General features: G+C 50.2%; 1 protein-coding gene across 1 annotated transcript in view; it reads left to right on the forward strand.

The window, feature by feature from the left end:
- The window catches only part of MARCHF4 (membrane associated ring-CH-type finger 4), a 96,759-nt gene that overhangs the window by 65,060 nt on the left and 7,247 nt on the right, over nucleotides 1–24,452 (forward strand). The window contains exons 2-3 of the mRNA XM_060151301.1: nucleotides 8,494–8,649; nucleotides 14,283–14,475. Coding sequence (XP_060007284.1) covers nucleotides 8,494–8,649; nucleotides 14,283–14,475 — 349 coding nt within the window. The remainder of the gene's footprint in view (nucleotides 1–8,493; nucleotides 8,650–14,282; nucleotides 14,476–24,452) is intronic.

Consider the following 24,452-nt stretch of genomic DNA (forward strand, 5'->3'; position numbering starts at 1 on the left):
TTAGGTCCTCTGAGTCTTCACAGTGGAGCATCTACAAGGCAAGTGAAACTTTCCTTGTTAATACAGCCCACATCTCAGAGAAAACTTTAATGCATTCCTATGCTTATAAAAATCTGTCTTTTTTTTTTTTTTTTAATTTGGCTACGCCACACTGCTGGCGGGATCTTAGTTCCCTAACCAGGGATTGAACCTGAGCCCTTGGCAGTGAAAGCACCGAGTCCTAACCACTGGACCGCCAGGGAACTCCCCCAAATCACTGACTCTTAATTTTGACTTAACAAGTGTCTCCCCCTGGCCAAGGGTGGGAGTGAGAGGGGGAGTTAGAACCACTCTGTCCCCACCGTAGCCACCACATCAGTTAATACCCGGTGAACACTGCCTGGAATTGGGTTCGGAGGAGAGGGGCAAAGGGGAAAAGCGTTTCTGCCGTTGCATTCATACATGAGCAGGGATTCAGCAAGGCCATCTCTCTTTGTCAGGGCTGGAAAGGTAAGGATCTGATGAACAAGGCTGCTGGGGGTGGGAGAAGGGATGGGGGGCAGGGGTCACGGGAGTGGGCAGAGATGCTGTGGGTGTGGGCAGCCCGATGGACAGAATTGGTTTCAGAGCCTCACCCTGCCTTTCTCTTGAGCAGGTAACAACCCCTCTGAGTGGGTGCGCTCATAGAGTAAAGCAGGAGAAGTAATTGTTAGCCTCATTCAGTTATTGAGGTAGTAGATGATATAACGTCTATAAAAGCACTTTGTTAGAACCGTGAGATGTTTATAACATTAGGATTATTAATAGGAAGGGAATCTTATTCAAAGGAGGGAGAAAGGAAGGAAAGTAATTGATCGGTGTTTGAAGTAGGTGAGAAGGTGGCCTTAGAGACAAGGAGATCAGCCATAACCTCTATCATAGCCCTTTCCATGTTCGTCTGGCATTTACTGAGACCTTATTGCGTGCCAGGCAGGGTGGCACACCCTCATAATATAAGCTTTCAAATTATAGAATTTCTTACAAACTAGCTTATGTAACAGTTATTTTGCTTATCTGTCCTAACCTGTGTTGTACCAACGCCTTTCTATGGTGTACTTAAACAGGTGAATTCTCCTTATACAAGGGTAAGAAACCTGAAGCTCCAACCCAGAAATATAAAATTCTTTTGTTTCAGCAGACGTAATACCAGAAATAGAATTTCTGGTATTAAAACTCTCCCAGATGACTGTTTTATGCCAGTTCTCAGACCTCCAACACCCCCTCCATCACCTTCACTCTCAGTCCATGGCTTTGCTTAATCTAGAAAATGGAAGAAATAGAGAGAAAACTTGCCAAATCCACGGTTAATTCTCAGTTCTTATCCAACTGGACCCAACAGCAGCTTCTGACAGGGCTCCCTGTTTCCTGAAAGGCTTTGTCTTCTTCTTCGGCTTTTGGAACATCACATTCTCTTCTCAGCCCACTGACCTTCCCTCTCAGGTTCTTCTGGTTCTTTCCCATCTCCTAAGCTCCGACATCTTGGCATCCTCCAGGAAACATCCCTCGTATCCCTCCCTTTTCCCACCTGCACTCACTCCTGGGCTCATGGCTTGAAACACCATTTGTATGCCAGTGACTCTCAAATGTATATCTTGAGCCTGGAACTCTCCCCTAAAGCCCAGACAAATATATATTGCCATCCCAATTTCATGTCTTCACTTGAATATTTAACAGGCATCTCAAAATTTACACATCTCCAAATGAGCTCCCAATCTACCCTCCAAAACCTGCCCCCCACCTCAGTGTTTCCCATCTCAACTGAAGGCAACACTCCAGGCTTCTCACTGCTCAGACCTTCATCATCCTTGACTTTTCTCCTCTCATCCACCACACCCAATCCATCAGCAAATCTTAATATCTGTATCTTCAAAAATATACCCAGAAACTTCCTCAGAACTTCCATTGCTATCTTCAAAAATATATCCAGAAGTTTCTCAGAACTTCCATTGCTACCCTACTGGTCCAAAACACCATCACCGCTCGCCTGGATTACAGCCTCCTGGCTCCCTACTTGGACCGTACTTCCTCCTGGTCTATTTTCAATACAGTAGCCAGAAGCATCCTGTCACACGTGGTCAGATCACGTCACTCTCCTCTGCTCAAAACAAGCTCATGATTTCCCATTTCCTTCACAAAAAATGCCAAGTCATTAAAATGGCCCACAAGCCTTGTCTGACTTGTCCCCCATTCTTGATCCCCATTATATCTCTGACCTCATGTCCTAATCGCTGTCCTTCCATTCACTCTAGCCCAGACACACCAGCCTCTTTGGTGCTAGGTATGCTCCTGCCTCAGGACATTTGCACTTGATGTTCTCTCTGCCCAGAGCCCCATAGACCTGCATGGCTTGCTCCTTATCATCCTCAGGTCTTCACTCAAATGTCCCCATTTTTAGAATTTCAACTTGTCCCCTCCCTGGTATTCCATTTTCCTTTTCCCTGCTTTTTTTTTTTTTTTTTTTTTTTTTGGGCTGTGTTGGGCCTTTGTTTCTGTGCGAGGGCTTTCTCTAGTTGTGGCAAGCAGGGGCCACTCTTCATCGCGGTGCGCGGGCCTCTCACTATCGCGGCCTTTCTTGTTGCGGAGCACAGGCTCCAGATGCGCAGGTTCAGTAGTTGTGGCTCACGGGCCTAGTTGCTCCACAGCATGTGGGATCTTCCCAGACCAGGGCTCGAACCCGTGTGCCCTGCATTGGCAGGCAGATTCTCAACCACTGCGCCACCAGGGAAGCCCTTCCCTGCTTATTTTTCTCCATAGCACATAACAACATGTCAGGTACTTATAGTTTACTTGTTTATCGTCTTAAAACGTCTGTCCCTCTTGACTAGAGAATTTTGATTAGTAGCATTCACTGCTGTACCCCTGTCACCTAGAAAAGAACTTGGAACATACTAGATGTATATTTGATGAATAAACGAATGATTGAATGAGGCCCAGAGAGGTTAAGCAACTTGCCCAGGATCACACAGATTATAAGAGCCTGGGTATACCCGAATCTGTGTGGGATTAGGGTCCAAGCTCTTAACCACCATGTTAGTCTCAATAAAGGGAAATGTCCCTAAACTGCACCCCAAGGCTATTGTTTCCTTTGTTCTGAACTCCCAGAGCTGCCAACTACAGCAGGACTGGGGCTGTCTTTTCTTCACTAGACTATTTTTTTCTTTCTGCTCAGTGGCAAGGATGCCTGGTGCCCATGTGGGTGGAAGGCGAAGTCTTTGGCTTACCTGACGCTGCCATGGCAACTAGGTAAGCTAAGGACTCCAGAAGCAAGTCCTTTCAAACTGAGGGGAGAAGAATTGAAGCAAGGCAGAAATACACAGAAAGAAATCTGTGAATGGAGACATGACTGGAGTCTCGCACCTGCAGCTTGCTGTGTTACTTGGCAGCAAGGAAAATCCATCCTGTTCTCTTCCCCACACACCAGCTCAGCCACAGCCACGGGCTATGGATAACCTCGTCCTGCCTCTAGCATGACCCCACTTAACCCATCCAAGCGGCCTCCTGTTCAGCCTCCCCAGGGAAAGAGGGCCCCCAAACACTCTCAGTGATCCCTGGTAACACAGAGGACAGTCCTGGGCCAGAAGGGAGACCTGTGTTCCGACCCCTTACCCACCTCACCAGGGTGGACTCTCTTAGGCATTTCTTTTATCTCAACCTCCCTCTAGGCTTAGTTGACCCTTTACTTAAGGCATGGCTCCCGTCTTACCTATTTGATCATCGGAGCATAGGTTAGAGTTGTAGTAGAAAAAACTATGAAACTAAAGTCCTTATGGAAAGGTGAGTTAGAATTGGAATATTTTCACAAGAGGACTTACTTGGGCCAGGCTCTGTGTCCAGCACTTTGCATGCATGATCTCACTCCATTCTTACAGACAGGCTTTGAGGAGGTAAGAGTTGCCTGCAACGGCAAGATGAAGAAACAGAGCCTCACAGAGGTTAAGAGACTTGCCCAAGTTTGCACAGCCAGTAAGAGCTGAAGAGGCATTTAAACCTAAGGACTCGATCTCCCCAAACCATGCTCTTCACCCGTCCCTTACACTGTGTCCCATGGGGGCCCGGTGATTAGAGAAGATCCTTCTTTCTTGCCCTAGTCATACCCAGGGTCGTCTCTGGGCCCCAAAGCTCCAAGCTGTTCATTGAGGAAGTGTCTGGTGCCCTTGGCATTTAATGAGCTGTTCTGTGCTGTGGAGTTTACTGAACACTGCAGACAAGCCTGTAATAATCCTCCAGCCCAAAGGCTGGACCCTCAGGAGCTGGGCCAGAGGGCCTGTCCTCTGCCTTACCCTGGTGCCTGTCCAGCCAGTAAGTGCATGTTTATTGTGCAGCTATGACGTGCCCAGTCCTGTGGGTTATGCAGGAGCACCCCAAATCCCAGAGGAAACAACTGAAGACTGATTAAGGGCTAAACTGTGGGTGGTGACGCAGGGAGAGAAGATGGGTCTGTAGCTGGCAGTCATGGGAGACTTGGCGGAAGGGCTGGAGCTGGACCACAGAAGAGACCCATGGGCACAGGTGTGGGTTCAGAGTCTGATGTCAGAAAGACCCGGCTTTACATTCGGGCCATGCCACTGGTTGGCTGAGTGACCACTTTTTTTAAAAATAAATTTATTTTATTTACTTATTTTTGGCTGTGTTGGCTCTTTTCTGCTGTGTGCAGGCTTTCTCTAGTTGCAGCGGGCGGGGGCTACTCTTCTTTGCGGTGTGCAGGCTTCTCATTGCGGTTGGCTTCTCTTGTTGCGGAGCACGGGCTCTAGGCGCGGGGGCTTCAGTAGTTGTGGCGCATGGGTTTAGTTGCTCCGCGGCATGTGGCATCTTCCCGGACCAGGACTCCAACCCGTGTCCCCTGCATCGGCAGGCAGATTCTTAACCACTGTGCCACCAGGGAAGACCCTGGCTGAGTAACCTTGAGTTGGTCATTTAACCTTTTCAATAGGCGTCTCTGTTATACTGAGAGATGTTTATCACCTCAATTTCCACGTTCCACCATTTTAACTTTTAATAGAGTTTACTGCAAAGAACACCTTCCTTCAGTCTAACCTGAACCCGTCTGGCTATTGGCTCATTTCCATTTTTCCTTTCTTGAAGAAGCACAGGTTGACCAGTCAAAGATGGTACAGTGTCCAGGTTCAGACCTCTTAGAAGTCCTAAACACAAAAAAGATTATGGCCCTCCACCCCAATGTACATAAAAATATGCTAAATCATAAGGTAAAAAGCTTACGTGAATGCCAAGGTTAAAACAGCTTCTCTGCAGGTTCTTCTTTCTAAAATCCTGGATTGCTTCCTTCATCGAAGTTAAACTTCTCTAACAGCTTTGGTGTCCTTGCTTTCTAATATTTGTGGCGCCAAGAAAGCAAGTCCCCGTCCTGCCTTTTGGGTTGACTGGTACCAAGGGAAAGCGTGGGGGACTGGGAGCTCCAGGGGAAACTGCATACCTTTGGCCTCTCGGCCTGTGGCCAGGCACTGGGACCAGGCCAGGTCATGCTGCCTCCTTCTCTAGATAACTCGGGGGCTCCAGTGATGGTCCCACATCCAGAGCCACGATGGAGAGCCCAGGTCTTGTCATCAGTTATGCCTGGCCAGCGGCTCTTCCTCCCTTGTCTCGTGGCTGCCGTTTGGAAAGCGAGGAGAACGGCCTTTGCTGTTGTTTGGCAATGTTGCCAGGGACCAGAAGTAATGTCTCTTACTTGATTGGCAACTTGACATGGCTGCTTAACAACCCGATTAATCAAACCCAGCTCATCCTTTAGAATTAACGAGCCTAAGAAATACTTCCATGAATAATGAGGGCTTTTGCCTCTCCCTCAGCACCTCTCCCCAACCTCCCCCTCCTATTTTTTTCTCAGAACCACACAGCAGCTTCTCAATACCAAGGGCCTCAATGGCTGTGGTGAGTGCCCAGCAATGTGGGCATCTCCTGCCTGTTCTACTTCTCTCCCTGGAGCCACCGCTGCCCACCTGGAGCCAGAGGCTGGCCATGTCCTAGAGGAGCAAAACCTCTTATTCATCAAACAGCTGTGTGTGCACTGCACTGTTAAAGTTGGATGGAGAGTGGGATTTCCCTGGCGGTCCAGTGCTTAAGACTCTGTGCTTCCACTGCAGGGGGCGCAGGTTCGATCTCTGATCGGGGAATTCGGACCCCACATGCCATGGGGCATGGCCACAAAAAAAAAATGTAGGATGGATTGTCTAATTGTTTCAGGCACTGTACTAGGTGCTAAGGGTGCAAAGATGGATATAAGATACATATTGCTTCTGTGAAGGGTCACACTGTAGTGACCCAGAGACACATGGGGGAAGTGCTCTCACAGCGGGTATAGGAAGGCTCCAGGCTTTCAGCCACAGTGAGGGGGCCTGTCAACACTGGAGGATCAGAGTGGGGAACCAGGGAGGACTTTATGGGGATGAGGCACCCTGAGCATATCTGCCACCATGTTCCTTCATTGTACATATATACAGGGAGTGCTGGGCACTGAGTGAGGTGCTGGGGTCCCAAGGTCAACAAGTTGGACATGGTTCCCATTCTTATGGAGTGGGCAGTCTCATCCCCGCTCCTCAGGGCCAGGCAGGAAACCTGAGCAGACACCTGACTTATGTTTTCACTCACTCAAACACAAAGGTTGTTGAAGACCTGCTGAGAGTAAGCTAGGCGCTGGGGGAATGGGGTGCAAAGATGGATGACCCCCCCCATACCTGCCTTCCAGGGCTCCTCTGGGAGGTAGACAGGCATATGCAGAGAGCCTCATAAGGTTGTGCTGATAAGGCCCTCAGCGATCAAGGCATTGCACTCAACCTAGAGAAATCAGGGATGACTCCCTGTAGGAGGTGGCTTTGGAACCATCATGAAGACAGAGAAGCAGTTTGACAGGTATACCAGGTGCCAAAGGACACTCTAGAACACATCCAGGCCAAGGGGCAGTCTTTGAATGATAGAAATTGAAGTGAAAGATGATTCCAAGCATCTTGGGAGGAAATGGCTGGTTCTACAGTTTACAGCCAAGAGCATGATTAAATATACAAATGAAGCTCTGTAACCTATAGGTGAGGAGCTCCTGTGCCTGTTTATTCAAAGTTGGGAACAAGATGTGGTTTCCTGAATAGTGAAATCCCCAAACTAACAGAGACATGGCTTAAGTGGCCGTATCTCAAATACATCAGCGTGGGGAGTAGGGAACGGGGCTGTGCATGGCAGCTCCTGGGTCCTTTGATAGGAGTGAGGCAGAAGACATTTTCCCAAAATAGATGAGCTGGGGGAGGGAAAGCATAGGAAGTAAGGAAGGGAGAGGCCATGGGATAGGTCAGAAGGGAGCACAGGTTGGGGAGTTGGGTGGGCCCCACTTCTGAAGTCCCTGAGAAGGTATATGAAGGCATTGGGTGGACAGGAGTCAGCAAGAAGAAATGATAGACCCTGAGTGAGGAGGGAGAAAACGAACACACAGGGGGAGAGAGGGGAAAGGGAGGAGAGAGGAGAAGAGGAGTCAGCGAGGTTGGCTCAAGGAGGTCCTCTGGGGCTGCAGCATCAGGCCCAGCAGGAAGCAGACGCAGGCTTCAGTCATGGTCATGTGACGTATGGTCGCGGGGTGCTCTGGGGACTGAACCCAGCTCTGCGGTCCACTCACAAGGGGCTTCAAATCCAGCCACCGTCTTTGCCTCCCTGCTTCGAGGCCTGCGCCAGGCTGGGCTTCCCAGTCACTCCCAACCAGGCCCGAGGGACGTGCCCGGAGGGCCCCAGGCCTTCCGAGAGGGCACCTGCCCAGCCTCCTAGGTCCCCAGGATTCAGGCCTGCCTGCTATGTTTTTGTCACTCTGGGACCAGGGGCAAGAGGCTTCACAGAGCGGACCTGGGTCTCTATGGGCCGTCCTTCAGAAGAGTGCGAAAGCTCAGGACCGGAGCTCCGGACTCAGGCAAAATGATCCTCACGACATACTGTATTCAAAACGCGGATTCGCTGTTGACATTTGACTATGGGGATGTTTTACGTTGAAAAGTGCCACCTAGATTCCCACATGTACAGCCGGTAATGGCTGTCCCTGCAACTGGGGTCTGGGCCCTCCGATCCGTCCTAATCTCCACCAGCTGGCTTCTGTCACTTGTGTCGCCTGTCTGGCCCTGAGAGCATTTGAGTTTGAGACCCCTGGCTGAGCCTTTAAAGAGAAGCCTGTCTAGGCTGACACCCCCTTTGGATGGCAGAGGGCTTCCACAGAAAGCCCCCGACTCATTTCCGCAGAAATCCTGGGACTTGGGCAGTACCGAGTAGGAGCCGGGGGCTCAGAATCGTTAGCTGACTTCACGGAAGCTGGGGATCTGGAGGCCAGGCCTCCGCGCTAGTGTCTGCGGCCTCCCGACTAAGCCTGTGGTCTGGCCTGCCCCGAGACGGGGAGGGCTGGGGGGCAAACCAGCACTCAGGGGGCCAGACCCCCAACGCCACCCCCAGACGGCGGGGCTCGGGCCTCACCACCCTCCGCCTCTCTCCCTGCAGGGGGAGCTGCTGAGCCCGTGCCGCTGCGACGGCTCGGTCAAGTGCACGCACCAGCCTTGCCTCATCAAGTGGATCAGCGAGCGGGGCTGCTGGAGCTGCGAGCTGTGCTACTACAAGTACCACGTCATCGCCATCAGCACAAAGAACCCTCTGCAGGTACAACCGGGGGCTGCCCGCTGGGACGCTGGGGCTCCGGCCCGGGCTTTCCCACACCCCCTGCTTTTCGGCGGGAGGACGACTTCACCTTAGAGTCTGGGCGGTTTGGAGAAAAAGAACGCGATGGGCCAGGTGGGCGAGACGGCAGATGGCAACCGGGCAGGAGGGGGTGAAAGAATTTTTGTGTTTTCTCTTAAGGCTCAGCCAGAAGAGGAGAAAGGGATTGGGGCCAAGAGAGAGAAATAGATATAGAGGTAAAGAAATGTGGAGAATCAGATGGGAGAGAGAGAATAAGTGAGCTAATGGATGACTGAATGAATGGATGAAGTCAGAAAGATAAGGAAAAGGAATAGGAAGAAAAGAGGGGAGGAAGGGAAGGAGGGAGGAAAAAACAAGGAAGAGCAGAGGACAGACGAGTGCAGGAGGGGAAAAGGTAGCGTGGGCGGGTGAGGAGAAAGACAGTGGTAAAGCTACGGGCGGAAAAGAAGAAACAGAGAGAGAGGAGACTCAGTGGTACTTCCCAAACTTGAATGTGTCCTTCACCTGGAATCTGGTCAAAACACAGACTGTGATTCAGGCATGTGGGGTGGGGCCTGAGATCCCGTGTTTCTAACAAGCTATCGAATGATGCGGATGTGGCTGGCCCACAGACCGTCCTTCCTGTGATAAGGGACTAGAGAAAAATGGAGACGAGACAGGAGAGGGAAGCAGAGGAAAAGAGAAGAGGGGGCAAGGAAGAAAGAAATGGGAGAGACTCTGAAGAGTTGTCTGTGAAGGGCCAGGGCAGGGAGGGCAGGGCTCGGGTGGGCTCTGCGAAACAGATTCACACAGGGCTGGACCCGTCAGAACTAAGGGCTCCCCCACCGTCCTCCCCGAACCCTCCCGCCCTGCCCGGATACATCCATCACCCCCAAGCAGCTGGCAGGCCCTGCACCATGTCGTAAATCCTCCAAATCACACAGCTCCCCCCGCGAGGCACAGAGAGAGAGAGAGAGCGCTTTGCTTCTGAAAATACCTCCACAAACGCACGGTCAGCCAGTTAAGCTGCCACATAATCAATGAACCGGCGCGCTAGTGAGGGCGGGAACTCAGCAGCTTGGCACCCGTTGTCTCTCTCCTCCTCTCCGAGGGGGTGGGAGGGAGTCAATCCTGCAGCCCCAGGAGGGCGAGCGCTCTGGGGGTGATGGTGGCATGGGATCTTTGCATGAAGGGCAGCTGGAAACACCTGGAGTTGCGGTGTCCGCACGTGCGGGCCAGCGGGGAGGCTTATTTCCGGAAGGAGGCATTAGAGCCCCCAGGCACCTCGGCCATCCTGACAGTGTACCAAGGGGTCAGAATAAGAAGTGCTTCTCCCTGCGCTGGTTCCATCTTTAGCCATTCATTCCAAAATCTTGAAGTGTCTTAAAATAGCAGTGCCGTGAGGCAGCTGACTCCACGCCCTGGAGTGCGTTAACTCTTCCCTTCCTTCTCAGCTGATTCAAACCTTGGAAAAGGGTCAGAGTCCAAACCCACAAGCTCACCCCCAAGTGCCCCCTTGGCCCCGCCCTTGGCTCATAAACAGGAATCAGCCCTCGACACAAAAAATGAAGAACCATTTAGGGATAACTTCTTCCTGGGGGTAAAGAAAAGGTAAGAAAAGGTCATTCTAATCTCATAAGTGCGGTAAGCAGACGGCAGTATTGACAAATTTGATCTATGGCTTTATTCTTAAGTTACTACCGTGTCTTTAACTGTGAGTTTTTAGTCACTGGAGACTCTCTGATTCTGTTACTTCTGGATTGGGAGCGGACCATTGCGTTCTATGGTGTGTGCTCAGTAAATGCCATTTCACTTTTCCAGATAGTACCGGAAGAAGGATGTAGTCCGGACTGGCAGCAGTGTTGTGTGATTGTGGCCCAGATTGTCCCAATTGCATGTCCTGGGCTCGGGCTCAGCCAGGTGTGAGACGGCTGCTTGCTCAGCCATGGCGGGGCAACTTCTGCTCTCCCAGGCGAGCCCGACCATCTGTGGTACAGGATGGAGCAGGCAGGCCCTACCACGAGCGAGCAGAGCAATGGATAGGGTGCCGGAGCGACCTCTGCCGTCAGAGTAGGAACGTTTCTTCCAGGTCTCAGATCTCTCACCTCTTGGTGCCCCATACGATGCTGTGAGAAACAGTGGACAAGACAGCACGTTATCTCAGTGACCCTCCGCAAGCTCTGTTTCCAGAAAGAGCCCCTTGAGAAAGGAGGCGTTTCAGGGCAGCCTTGTGGTCTCAAGGCTCTGTGGCAGCTTCTCATCCTCTTTGCTACGCCTGAACTGCCATCATATTAATGAACATTTAGTTAGTGCTAACTGGGGACCAGTCAATGTTCTAGGTATTCCCATACATTATCACATTTAATACTGAAAACAACCCAATGCACTATTATTATTCCCAGTTTACAGATGAGACAATAGAGGCACAGAGGGGTCAGCAGTTTGTCCAAGGTCACCCTGGTAGAGCGGGGTTACATCCAAGGGGTCTGACTTCTGAGTCTGGCCCTTAACCTCTACCCTGCAGTGCCCAGCACGGAGTTTGCTAAGTACAGTTATAAGTAGGCCCACCTTGACATGCATAGCTGTACTTTTGCTGAAACATAATGAAGAACAGAAATGATGGCAGCGTGTACCCTTCAGAGCACTGATTAATTTCACTTAACCATCACAATACTCTAGGAAGCAGGAGGGACCAACTATCTCCACTTTTTGGAAGTCTTGATGATTTTTTTTTAAATATATATTTTTTTGTAAATGTATTTATTTATTTATTTACTTTTGGCTGCGTTGGGTCTTCGTTGCTGCGCGGGCTTTCTCTAGTTGTGGTGAGCCGGGGCCCCTCCTCATTGTGGTACGTGGGCTTCTCATTGTGGTGGCTTCTCTTGGTGCAGAGCACAGGGCCTAGGTGCATGGGCTTCAGCCGTTGCAGCACACGGGCTCGGCAGTTGTGGCTTGCGGGCTCCAGAGCACGGGCTCAATAGTTGTGGTGCATGGGCTTAGTTGCTCCGTGGCATGTGGGATCTTCCTGGACCAGGGCTCGAACCCATGTCCCCTGCATTGGCAGGCGGATTCCCAACCACTGCACCACCAGGGAAGTCCCTTGATGATTTATTGACTTCTCCTAGGTCACAGTCCACAAGCTGGAGAAGAGCTGGGTTAGGATTGGATCGCCTGGCCCTTGCTCACTTCCCCTTCCTGTTATAAGGAAGGAATCATCCCGTCTTCACGCGCTTTCCTCTTTGTCTCTCCATTTGCTGCACAGCAGGGCACGGAGAAATCTCAGGACACTGCGATCGGGATCTCGCTGGGGACGAAGCTCTGGGGGTCTGGCAGTGGCACAGCCTGGTGCCTCTGGAGCCCTTCTCCCCTTCCCAGCCTCCCTGGGAGATTGCAGAGCTCTCCTGTCCTCTGCTTTCTCCTTGCAGCTCTGTGGAGCCTCCCATCGGACAGATAGGAGGAGAGCCTTGTGCATATCACCGCGTCCTGTTCTTTCTTCTTCCTGCTTCAAATTGTAGTTGGGAGCGCTGTTTAGTTTCCTCGGGTGGCTTAGGGGCTGGTAGGAAGGGGCTTTAGGGATTAAGGGGAGCTTCCTGTGCCTCTCTATTTGGGGTTTGTGAAATCTGGAGCAGAAAGGGAGGGTATTGATGTCACAGTGGTGGAAACAAAAAGCTCAGTCAGGAGGCAGGCTCTGGAAGAAGCATTTGTCGTCTAAGAGAGGAGCCTGTCAGATCAGGCCATCTTCTGGAAAATGCCTTTGTTATGTGTAACCCTAGGCTGGAGAGTGGAAAATGTAAAGGCCCAATTACCTGTGATGGGATGCGATCTGTATAATTAAGTGCAAAGGCTAATGTCCTACATCTAGACTAGCAAGCAAAATGTTTTCCAGTAGTTACAGTTCCTTAGGGGCCTCTGGTCAGTCCTGGCTGGAGCCAGAATCAGTGCTTCCGTCCAGGCCATTTAATGTGCAGGGAGGGCTCACTGTTGGCAGAAGGAAGGTTGTCCGCCTTTCCTTGAGAGTTCTGAAATGCCTCCTGAAATGCCTTCTGGGGATGCTCTCTGCAGGGCATTATGCAAACTGCTACAGTCAGGAGATAGTCCTTCCCTCCACCTTCCCAAACCAGATCCTGTCACTTCCCTTCTTAAAACTGTTCAAGAGGGCTTCCCTGATGGCGCAGTTGTTAAGAGTCCGTCTGCAAATGCAGGGGACACGGGTCCGTGCCCCGGTCTGGGAAGATCCCACATGCCATGGAATGGCTGGGCCCGGGAGCCATGGGCGCTGAGCCTGCGCGTCTGGAGCCTGTGCTCCGCAACGGGAGAGGCCACAACAGTGAGAGGCCCACTTACCGCAAAAAAAAAAAAAAAAAACTGTTCAAGAGCATCATGTTTACTCTTATGATAAAGTCAAAAATCTGTGCATGTTCTTCAAGCTCCCACGTGGTCTTCCCTTCTTACTTTCCCAGTCGTCTCACTCCATACTCCCTGCTCTCTGCTCCCCGCCTCTCTGGTCTTCTTCCAGGTTTTCACGTTCACCATGCTTTCTGCTGTCACAGGGCCTTTGCACATGCTCTTCCCTCTGCGGAGCATGCCTCCCTCCTCGCTTTGCCCAGTAAATTCCCAGTCAACTCATTGCTTCCTCTGGGAAGTGAAACCCCCTATCGTAGGCTCTCACGTGCCATGTACCTCCCTTTCTTACTGCAGATGGATTGCTGTAGTAAATAATTCTTTGGTTGTCTGTGTTTCCTAGATGAAAAGCCCTGTGAAGGCAGAAGTCTTGTAGGTTTCTGCTTACTGCTTTGTCTTCAGCACCTAGCAGGATGCCTGGCACACAGAGAATACCCAGTACATATTTGCTGAGCAACAGTATGAATAAATTACACACTAAAATCCAACTCACGGCTCATCTAGGCCTATGCTACCTGGACCAGCCATAGACTCATAGAATTTTGGAGTAGAAACCCACCCACACCCTAGCCTTCAACCCATCCATCAATACTGCTATTAGCATAGTGCTTTTTTCTGTTTAAAAAAACCCCTGAAATCTCAGTGTTCATATACGGTCAGTAAATTATACTGTTTTTCTTACCTCTCCCCCACATCCTGGGTCCTGTCTTTGTCTGTTGAATTGGTAATCTCTAGCATGTATATTAAATGACATGCCAAGTGGTGTTGTAGAAAACAAGTGGAAAAAATAATAACAATAAAAAAGGCCTGTGCCCTCTCAGCACCTGTTAGTGAGAAAATAACGTGCTGCTCAGAAAAGAATATCCTGGGGACCCGGAACACCACCCACACTCTGCACTTCCACTTTTTCTTCCCATTTTTCTGTCTGTATCCTCATCAACCACAAAGGCCTTCCTTCCCAGCCATGCCCGCCCAGAACCCCCTCCCTGTAAAGGCTTCCGATCATCTAGCGTGATACAGGTTTCCTCCACGTCAAAAGCACAGTGTCAGCCTCAGGAACTTGCAAATATAGCCATCGCATTACAAGTTGGAAAGCCCAGGTTTAAATCCAGAGGCGAGAGGTTGGGGCAGCAGAAGGAGGACGGATGGGAATGGGATGGACGTGGGGTGAGGGCATCCAAGCAACCGCTAACCCGCCGTTCTCTTCTCTGCAGTGGCAGGCCATCTCTCTGACAGTCATTGAGAAGGTTCAGATCGCAGCTGCCATCCTGGGTTCCCTCTTCCTCATCGCCAGTATCTCCTGGCTCATCTGGTCGACCTTCAGCCCCTCAGCAAAATGGCAGCGCCAAGACCTCCTCTTCCAGATCTGCTACGGGATGTATGGATTCATGGATGTGGTGTGCATAGGTGGGTCTGGGGCTGGTCTCTACCGGAAATGGGGAGCTGCATACTGATGAGTTAGACTTATCCCTCAGGGTCCCTCCGCCTTGAAGGTCAAAGCAGAGAGGGCACCAGGCTTGAGACCTGTGAGCTCGGGAGGGGCCAGAGGCTTAGATTTGAGGGGTGAGTAGAGAGTAGGAGGAGGCAGAGCAAAGGAGGAAGATCTAAGTGATTCCCAAGCAAATCTGCCCTTCCCAGTTGAAGATAAGAATAAGGAACCTTGTCCTAAAAACATCTGAGAAAGGTAGGTTGGCCAGTCTACCTGCCTCAAGCAAGCTGTGGAAGGCCTCTTATCTGTTGTGTGCACCACCGTTGCCAAGTCATGACAAAGGATGCCTGTACATTTAATTCCGTTCTCTTCACAGCAAAATGCCCAGAAACAGCCATGACGATACCTGCTCCCTTCATTTCCCAGCTTTCTTTAAGCCTATTAATGCCCAAGCTTTCTCTAGCCTAGTGGTTTGCAAAGTGTCTATAGTCCTGGGGTTCCACACACAACTTCAGGAGCCACTGTTAGGACTGGAGAATGGAATGCTATACAGACAGGATCTGAAACGCCACCCCCGCCTCACCCTGAGCTTCTGCACTTTCATCTGTTTATATATGTGTCTGTTCCAGGTAAGGTTTTGTTTTAAAACCTTCAGTGTTTTAGCAAAAGTTTGGAAACCCACCACTGCCGTTCCTGCTTGTTTCCTTACGCCTTTCCCAAATGTACGTTCCCTCCTCTTCCATTATGTCAGGTTGGTTGGTGGAGGGCTCTCTGTTTTTCCCAACAGATGACTGTGGCTGTCAACTCTGAAGTCTTCATCCAAGTGACTGAGGAGGTGGGGAATGACCCCGGTTTTCTCTGAGTGAATGAAGCATGCTCAAGCCCTGGTCATACACCCCAACCTGGACCTCTCAGGTTAGCCCCCAGGCTGCAGCGCTGAGAGTACCAGAGCTCCACAGTTGTCCTCGCCGCACATCAGTCTGTGTATGATGTCAAATATGCTACACTACTCTGTTTGTCAAGAAAACATCTATTAGCTAGAATTGGGCTGAGAGGGTGTTCATTTTCTTTGGGGTCCTTTAATACTGGGGATCAGAGAGGCCTGGAGAATTGCATACCGATTACAGCAGCCAGAGACCAGTGATGCTGGACTTGTAAACTTGTCTAAGCGTCTTGCTGCCTCTCCCTGCTGGCTAAACTCCACCCTAAATACCTCCCCGCTAAGTTCAAGAGCCTTTTAAACACGGCCCCCGTAGGCAGTGAAAGCAACAGACCGCCCAGGCTTGGAGGCCTGTGCAAGAGAGAGGACTGTGGAGGGGGAGGAATTTGACTTTGAGGCGTTCTAATTCAGTTCCCTCTCCTACCAGACTCCTTTCCTACTCCTGCTGGGGCACAGGCTGTAGATGCCAAAAACCAGGTGCGTCTCCATATGGAGGTGTGTGGCTCTGGCGTGGAGGTGGAAGCAGTGGAAGCCTTCCTGTAGGGGCCCTTCCAGCTGCCCTTCGTTCTCCTTCAGGCAGGCTTTTGATCAGTCCCTGCTGTGCGCATCTGTGAGACATGCTTTCCTGTCACGTGGTGTATGGATAAGCTTTGGCTGCAGTAACAAACAGCTCCAAAATCACACTGCCTCCCAACAAGCGTTTATGTCCCATTTGTGGGTCTGCAAGATGGTTTGGTTCTGCTGGGCTTGGCTGGACTTAGCTTCTGACTGCGTATTGGGTTCAGGCCTTCTCCTCATGTTGGGGCCCAGGCTAAAGGGGCAGGGACTACTGGGGTGTGTTCTTCTAGCCAAGCACAGGAGCACAGGAGTATGGGTGGAAACTTGCAGCGCTTCTCAAAGCTTCTGCTCAGCACTGGCACCCCGTCCCTTCTGCCCACAGCCCAGGGGCCAGTGAAGTCACCAGTAAGCTCCTCCCCTGGAGGGAGCGTGGGTGAGAGAGAGCAACATAAATACCACCTCCCAGTCAGGGCTCCATAGATTTGAAAACGGAGAGAACGGGACATAGGAGAGAATTGGTCATGTGATTGACCAGTGCAACTCCCTTGTTTTGAAGTTGAGAGAACAGGGGCCCAGGGAAGGGAAGTAATCTTCTCAAGATTGCTCAGCTGGGATTAGCAGCAAGGTCTCCCAGCTGGCGGTCTAATGCTCTTTCCATTATCCTTGCATCAGATACCAGGAATCCTGCAGAGTCACTTATGGAGTACCCACAGATGCCACCTATGACTTTGAAGGCACCTGGGCCCACTTACAGGAGGGGCCTTCACCGCAGGCCTGCTCCCTGGGGCTCTGAGCCACCCAGCACCCCTACTGGGACCTGCCTAGTGCTCATGGGGTCTCCCCTGAGGAGGGGTCCTCAGCTCCATCTCCTCTGTCTCTTCCTGGCCCCGCTATCTACCTGCCTGCCCCCGGCCCACTTTTCTCTCTCTTCTTGTATACACGTGGCACTCAGTCACTCCGTTTATGGGAGACGCAGAGGGAGCCATGTACTGAGAGTGTTCGTATTGTTGTCCTTCCTTCCAAGCTCTCAGGAGAGCATCCTTTCCCAGGTGTACAGCCACACCGTGAACTATCCACTCTGCTCAGGCAGCCAGCGACTGCTTGGAGACAGCCAGCGGATAGGAGGGGAATGCATAGGGACCCTAATCGCTTTCGGTGCCGTCCAAAAGTGGTCAGATATATTTAGATTTAGACTATCTCACCTTTAAAAAGTTCAGACTGCTCTATTATTTTATTGATTCTAACTGGAGCTAATTCTGTTTCAGAAGCGTGTCCCCAGGGGCAATGATTATTCCCCCCATTTTTCGGATGGTGAAACTCTGAGACTGAAGAATTTGTCTTAGGTTAATTCAGGCAGCACGGTAGGGCTCTCAGTTCAGGGTTCAGGGTTTTTTTGTTTGTTCATTTTTTGCAGTACACGGGCCTCTCACTGTTGTGGCCTCTCCCGTTGCGGAGCACAGGCTCCGGACGCGCAGGCCCAGCAGCCATGGCTCACGGGCCCAGCCGCTCCGCGGCATGTGGGATCTTCCCGGACCGGGGCACGAACCCGTGTCCCCTGCATCGGCAGGCGGACTCTCAACCACTGAGCCACCAGGGAAGCCCTGTTTGTTTGTTTGTTTGTTTTAAGAGATGCTGTCCATAGGAGAAAATGCTGGGAGACAAAGTTAAAAAGGAAGTAATATGTGATCTAGTTAAGAGAGTGGGAGGTGATGGGCCGGAGCTGGAATGCACACATTCTTGTGGTGGTTGCGATGATGATGATTTTGATGATGATGATGATGATGATCAAGAGTAATGATGGTGGTTGTAGGGGTGAAGTTCAGTACGAGACACTTCTCCTCTGCCATGTTCTGGTCAGTTGCAGTGGAGGGGGGGGCGGAACACACAGCACTGCAAAGTGGGTGTAAGGCCCACGTACCGCAAAAAAAAAAAAAAAGTGGGTGTAAAAATATCAGCTTTTAAGGGCTCTCTGGAAGGGAAAGTCAGGTGGAGCCTCCTTATTTTTAGGCTTAACGAGACATTCAGACTCACGGAACTACAGGAGAGCATGTTTGGCACCAGATTCACTTAGCGGAATGCAGGACAGGACCCACAGCCTCCATAAGGCAGGTCCAGCTTACTCTGCAGGCGAGTCCTCGCCACACTCCCGATCCTAGTCTAGGGCTAGTCTCTCAGCCCCCAAATGATAGTTCAGAAACGAGGAGATGAGATCCACAACAGTGGGTCCATCTTGGCCTAGTTTCCAGGGTCCCCGCAAAAGTCACACTTATTCACCAGAGTCGCTGGACTCAGAAAGCCCAATGCTACTGCTCCCAGCAGTCTTCACGGTAAAGCGCCCACCCGTCAGGGGTCACCTCCAACTTAGGCAATGTTATAACCCAGCTGACGCTCCACCTTCATCAGATCTTCAGGGGCAACAAACCAGAATGCCAACCCAGGGTCCAGTCTGTTCCTCTAGCAGGAGAGTGTGCCGTAATTTCTCTCCTACACCTCCTGCCTCCATTCACGAATCTGCACTTCTGGCCTGATTCACTGAACCAATGGGAGGCAGAGAAGCTAGAACAGGGACAGAGACCAGGCTGGGCCAGCCAGGAGGAGGCACGATGTGGTCCTTTTACTGCACAAAGATGGAAACCACAGAGAGCCACAGGGGGGGGCACCTACAGGCTTCTGAGGCAGTCACCAGCTTTAAAACTCAATCATTGAGCTCACTTCCATTGGAAAAGAAGAAACTTTCCTTCCAGAAGTCCTGGGAGAGTGGAAGATGATATGAAAAGGTGGGCGGAGGAAGGGCAGGATCCTCACCAGAGAGTGGGTGGAAGTGGAAATGAGGGAGGTGGGTGTTTTCAAGAGATGTTGGGCAAATAAAATGTTGACGGAAAGAATCCATGTCCATAGACCCAAGCTGCCTGGATAGATGGAGCAATTTAGTACCTGGATAGAAATTTTATCCTCGAGAGAAAGGAAAATGAGTCTAGCCCCGTGTTAACTCAAGAGATGGAGTAAGAAAGGAATAAGACCGTTTGTTAAAATAATTCTTTGAACTTTCTCTACTCTTCAGACACCTTGGTCTGTCCCCTAGACTGTTAAATGGCCTCAGATAGTACAAATCTGAGTAAACATAATATAAAAGTTTAATTAATCCTTAAAAATGTACTTCGCTTTTCTATCAGAGTGGTGTGCTAAGGGAAAGTTGGTGAGAGTGGGAGAGGCATATGAGGAGAAACTCCACTGAGCACCAACACCAGCTCAGCAGATATTCTCTGCCAGGAAGCTAAGAGGACGCAGAGTCTGGGACACGGTCAACTTGCTGTTTGTGAAGCTACGTCAGCCCCATCCATGGCTGTGTCCACCTGGCTGGCCTCCAGGTCAATCAGTGAAGGCAGTGACTATCAGACAATGGCCTTTGGTTCTCACCAAAGGATCTTGCCTGAAATGGTTTCCAGGAAGGCCCGGATTCTCTGTTTGATGCAGCATGGGTCCAGGTTGTGGACAATGTCTCTGGACTTGGTCGTATCAGAGGGTTGTATATTCTGGGATATGGGCTGCCTCTACAGTTGGCTTACAGTCCTAACTTTCTAGACCAATCTGTGCCACTGTGAAAGCCAGATGTAAGTTGCTGTAGACAGAACAAACCACCAAACCCCTGCAACAGAGAGGAACTGAGAAAGGGGCCAAAAACTCTAAAAGATAAACAAGGTAAGTATTATCCATATTTAACAGGTGAGAATAGGTTTAAAGCAGTTGGGCTCCAGGTAACATGACTAAGAGATGGCAGAGCTGAGGACCGGACCACGAACTTCTGGCTCCAATTCCTGGGCACTTTTTACCGCCTATTTCATCTCTGATTGTGCTGTGAAATTGCAGATGCAGGGATTGGAGGAGGAGGCAGGTTGAGGGGAAATTGGTCCAGTAATACCTTGACCCATAGAGTAATGGCTGGTAACAATAAGAAATTCAGTGAGCCCCAGCTGCTCCTGTCCCGTACTCAGGGTTTTGGAGGTTAGCCGTTGTTGTACCTCCCTTTTAATCAGTGCTGTTCTGACACCAGCTGAGAGGGAGGCTTGAGAAGTTGAGATGAAATTTGGGTAGTTTGTCTCCCCATGACATTCTGGTGAAAGGTACTTGGGATGTGGGTGGCTAAGTTTACTGGTTAGCATGAAATTAGGGAATCCACTCCTTCACTCAGAAATATTTATTGAAAGGGCACCTGCTCTCAAGGATCTTACACTTCACTGGGGATGCAGACAAGGTGATTACTGATGGCAATAATAAGAGCTGGGACACAGAGATGAGTGAGCACAGGAAATGACTGAATCAGAGTGGGCTGGGGATGGTCAGATCCATTCATTCAGTATCATTTGTTGGATGTCTTGTTTTGTTCCTGAAACTAGGGAATATTAACACAGAGATGAATGAGACACAGCCCCTGCCCTCAAGGAGCTCACAGTCTACAAATAAATCACAACACAGCAGGAGTTTTACAAGATATAGAGGAAGGTAGAACCGAGCAGAGAGCAATTAACTCTCTCTTAGAGGTGTCCAAGAAGGGTTTCTAAAGGAAGGAACCCTATCCTTGAGCTAATTTTAAAAGATATGTCAAAATTTATCCAGGGGCTTCCCTGGTGGCGCAGTGGTTGAGAGTCCGCCAGCTGATGCAGGGGACACAGGTTCGTGCCCCGGTCTGGGAGGATCCCACATGCTGCAGAGCGGCCGGGCCCGTGAGCCATGGCCGCTGAGACTGCGCGTCCGGAGCCTGTGCTCCGCAACGGGAGAGGCCACAACGGTGAGAGGCCCGTGTACCACAAAAAAAAAAAAAAAAAAAAAAAATTTATCCAGAAGAGTGGAGAAGAACTTTCCAGGCAGAACGTGTGTAGAGACACAGAAACATGCGAGAACAAGGTGTGCTTAGGAAACTTTGGGCAGATTTATATGGTTCGGTACAAAGAGCCAGGGTGGAGAGGTGGGTCATGGGGATGGGGAGGTTGGCAAGAACCAGATCTCACAGATCACGAATCACGTGCTAAGCAGCTCAGACTACCCTGTTTGTGATGGGGAGGGATCGATAAGATTTTATACGGAGAAGAATTATGACCAGATGTGTGTTTTAAAGAGATAGCTCTGGTAGCTGTGGGGAGGATGGATCAGAGCTGGACAGACTAGACATTGGGAGAGGCCAGCTGGAAACATGCTTGTAATAGTCTGAGCAAGAAGGAAAGAGATGCAAAACAGTGGCAATGGGGAAGAAGTGTATGGGATGACCTTGAGCAGCACATAGGTTGTGGACTTGATAGGACTGTCTGAACTCCTTCAGGCAAGTGGGAGCCCCGGGGCTCTGGCTCGAGTGGGGACTAGGCGCCATTGCTGAGCATGAGAATGGGGTGGGCAATGGATGAAACAAATGGGAACCAAAGTAAATGTCTTCAGCAAAGGCAACAACAAAAAAAGGACCATCCTAAACCTAAAATCTAGGCAGAGAGGCAAGAGGCAGTTGCTAAGTCAAGAGTTTGCGGTAGAAGAGATGCAAGACACGTGGAGGACATTATCTGCAAAGAGGAGAATGCAAGGCCAGGAAGGTGTCTCTTTGCTGGGGTAGAAAGAGGGAAAGGCTTTCTTTTAGTGCACAGGTGGTCCCCTCCTGTGACATAGAGGAAGATGTAGAGGGCATTGAACAATTTCTGACTAGGGCTGGTAACTGATGGGAAGGGGGACAGGTAAGGAAAGTAGGCAGTTGAAGACAGATTTGGAAGGCAGCAATTAGAGGTGTTTGAAGCTGTGGATTTTGAATAGATAACTTAGGAGGAATGTTCAGAGAGTAGATGACTAAAGACAGAGACCTGGACAACATTAAACACTTACGGGATGGAAGGAGACAGAAGATGAGAAAACAGCAGGAGAGACTGAGCCACAAAACCCGGAGAGCTGGGTCTCCGAAGTGGCAGGCGTGGTGCTACATAATGGTCTGGGACTGCATATTGCTCAGTTTCTTACTAACCTTTTGACCTTAAGTGATTTGCATAACCTCTCTCTGCTTTTGTCTTCCCATCTGTGAAATGGGCTGATAATACTGTCTTCAGAGGTTTGTCGAGAGGATTGAATAAGATGGCACGTGTAAAGGAGCAGGCACTTATACGTATCAGTGACCAGGGTAGGAGGTACTTGGCCAGGGTAGATTTCCCTCGAGGTAGACACTCAATAAAGGTATGCCAAAACAGTTAAAACCTGAATCCAGCCACAGCCTGGAGAGACTGACCCGGAGTCCTCCCATAATTGAGAACCTGCTGTTATTTGGAGCAGTGCCTCTTCTGGAAGGTTTAGGCTCCCTCACCCGTGTCCCCTCAATGAGAAGATCTGATTACATCGAGCGTCCTCGTTCCACCTGCCTACTCTTCCGTCATCTCTAATGACGCTGTCTTCCCCGGCAGAGAAGTTGACAGAGTCACCCAGGAAACAAATGGGACATTCTCTGCTCCAGTGGGTCAAGTTATTAGGATTTAACAAGAGCAAATTAATTAAGGTCTCTGGCACCAAAAACATTTTTTTTCACTCCACAGACCCAAGAGATTGGCCACCAAGAAGTCAACTCTGCAAAAATGAGGACCTCATCCTCATCATGTTTGTTTTTCGCTTGTGAGTGAAATAGGGTCAGGGCAAGGAAAGCGAGCAAGATTCTGAAGCTACTCCAGATCTTTCAAACAGTGGCTTAGGGTAATTGATGAAATTATAGAAAGGTTTTGTTAAAACTTCCTCTGTGTGCAGTATACTGAGTAACTTCCCTATGATTTAGAGGTACCTGATACCTGCCCTCTGAGATAAAGGGATTCAAATCCCAGTTTACAGCAAGTGGGCAGGGGGTGGGGGCAGCAGGGCTGTGAAAACACTGCTTTTCAAACTTAATTTTAATTCACATTAACAAAAAACACATATATGCCGCAAGGATTCCTTCCCTCCCTCCCTCCCTCCTTCTGGGTAGAAATGACCTCACCTGTCAAACCTCTTAATTCCCTGATGAGGAAACTGAAAATATGGAGGAGGCAGCCTGGTGCAGCAGAAGAGACTAGGCAGCAGAAGACCTAGATCTGATGAGCAGATAAGCTACCAGCTACCTCTGTGACCTGGGGCAAGTTACTGCCTCTCTCTACGACTCAGCTGACTTACCTATAAACCGAGAGGGTTGAACCTGATAACCTACAAGGTCCTTTCAGGTCTGACATCCCAGGATTTTTGAATTACTTCCATCGCGAGAGGTCATGACTGTCGGAGGTTGACGATCGTGACCGCGGGGATGGCCAATACTGCTGGGCCAGGCCAAACAGCCCACAAGCATCCGCTACAGAAATGGGCCAGACGATGCTCAGTCCATGTTCCGTTACCTGCATGCGGCTTATCCAACTTCCTGGATTAACTGTTAACACATATCACCCCACCCCCTTCCTTAAGCACCTCCCCTCCATCCCCCGACCCCTGCTTCCTGCGCGCGGTCACCCTTCTCCACACCTGAGCTGCTGGATGCTCGGAGGATGAAGGTGACCGATTTAGAAGTAGACACGCCAAGCACTCACTGTCCCCCTCCAAGGAGACCCCCTGGGAGGCAGTTCAGTTATTCCAGTTATGCTGACAAGGCTCGAATATTTCAGGAACTGCCTTGAGTGCCTGCAGTGCATTTTGGGATAGGTTCAGAAGTGGCAAGTCTGTCCATTGATGGTGGGTTTGTGGCTAGAAATAGCGGCAATCTGGTAAATAAAGTGGACGCTCAAGCCAGCTAATGTATTTTGGGGACCACGTGAAACGGGCCATTGAGCCACAACTGCTTTTCTCTGTGGCCCCTGATCTAGCACTGAAGGTATTTCAGTTAGGGTAACTCCAATAGATAGAAAAAAATTAAACCCCCAAATTCAGCAGAAGTTCCTGTCAGTGGGGGGGTTCTCCTCCACACAGTGATTCAGGGACCGAGGACCCTAGCGTCTTGTGGCTCCACAGTTCCTTAGGCTTTTGAATCTTTTATCTCCATCTAATAGAAAATACAAGAGGGCATGGATGAGGTGCATGTGCGTGCACGAGCACACACCACACACACGCACACATATGCTTTTCCCCTCGGTACCCATTTCTTAAATCTTGGCTTCACTCATGCTTACATTCAGTGCCAGTCACCTAGCTCCACCCGAGTGCAGAGGGCTCTCTGAGCTCGGTTTCCTGTTCTGTAAGGTGGAGATAATATCACCTCCTTTATTGGGTTTGCGAGACAAGTTGACCATATTTGCAAAGCCCTTTTAGTGATAGGACACGGTAAACATTCAGTAAATATTGACTCTCATCACCAACACCATCATCACCATCACCGTCACCGTCACCATGACCTTCACCATCACCACCCAGCGTGGCTGAGAAATGCAGTTCTGTTAGTATCTGTCCGGATAGTGAGAACTCTAAGCCTCATAAAAAAACCACAGAAAA

This window comes from Lagenorhynchus albirostris, chromosome 6 (genome assembly GCF_949774975.1).
Source record: "Lagenorhynchus albirostris chromosome 6, mLagAlb1.1, whole genome shotgun sequence".
Classification (NCBI taxonomy): Eukaryota; Metazoa; Chordata; class Mammalia; order Artiodactyla; family Delphinidae; genus Lagenorhynchus; species Lagenorhynchus albirostris.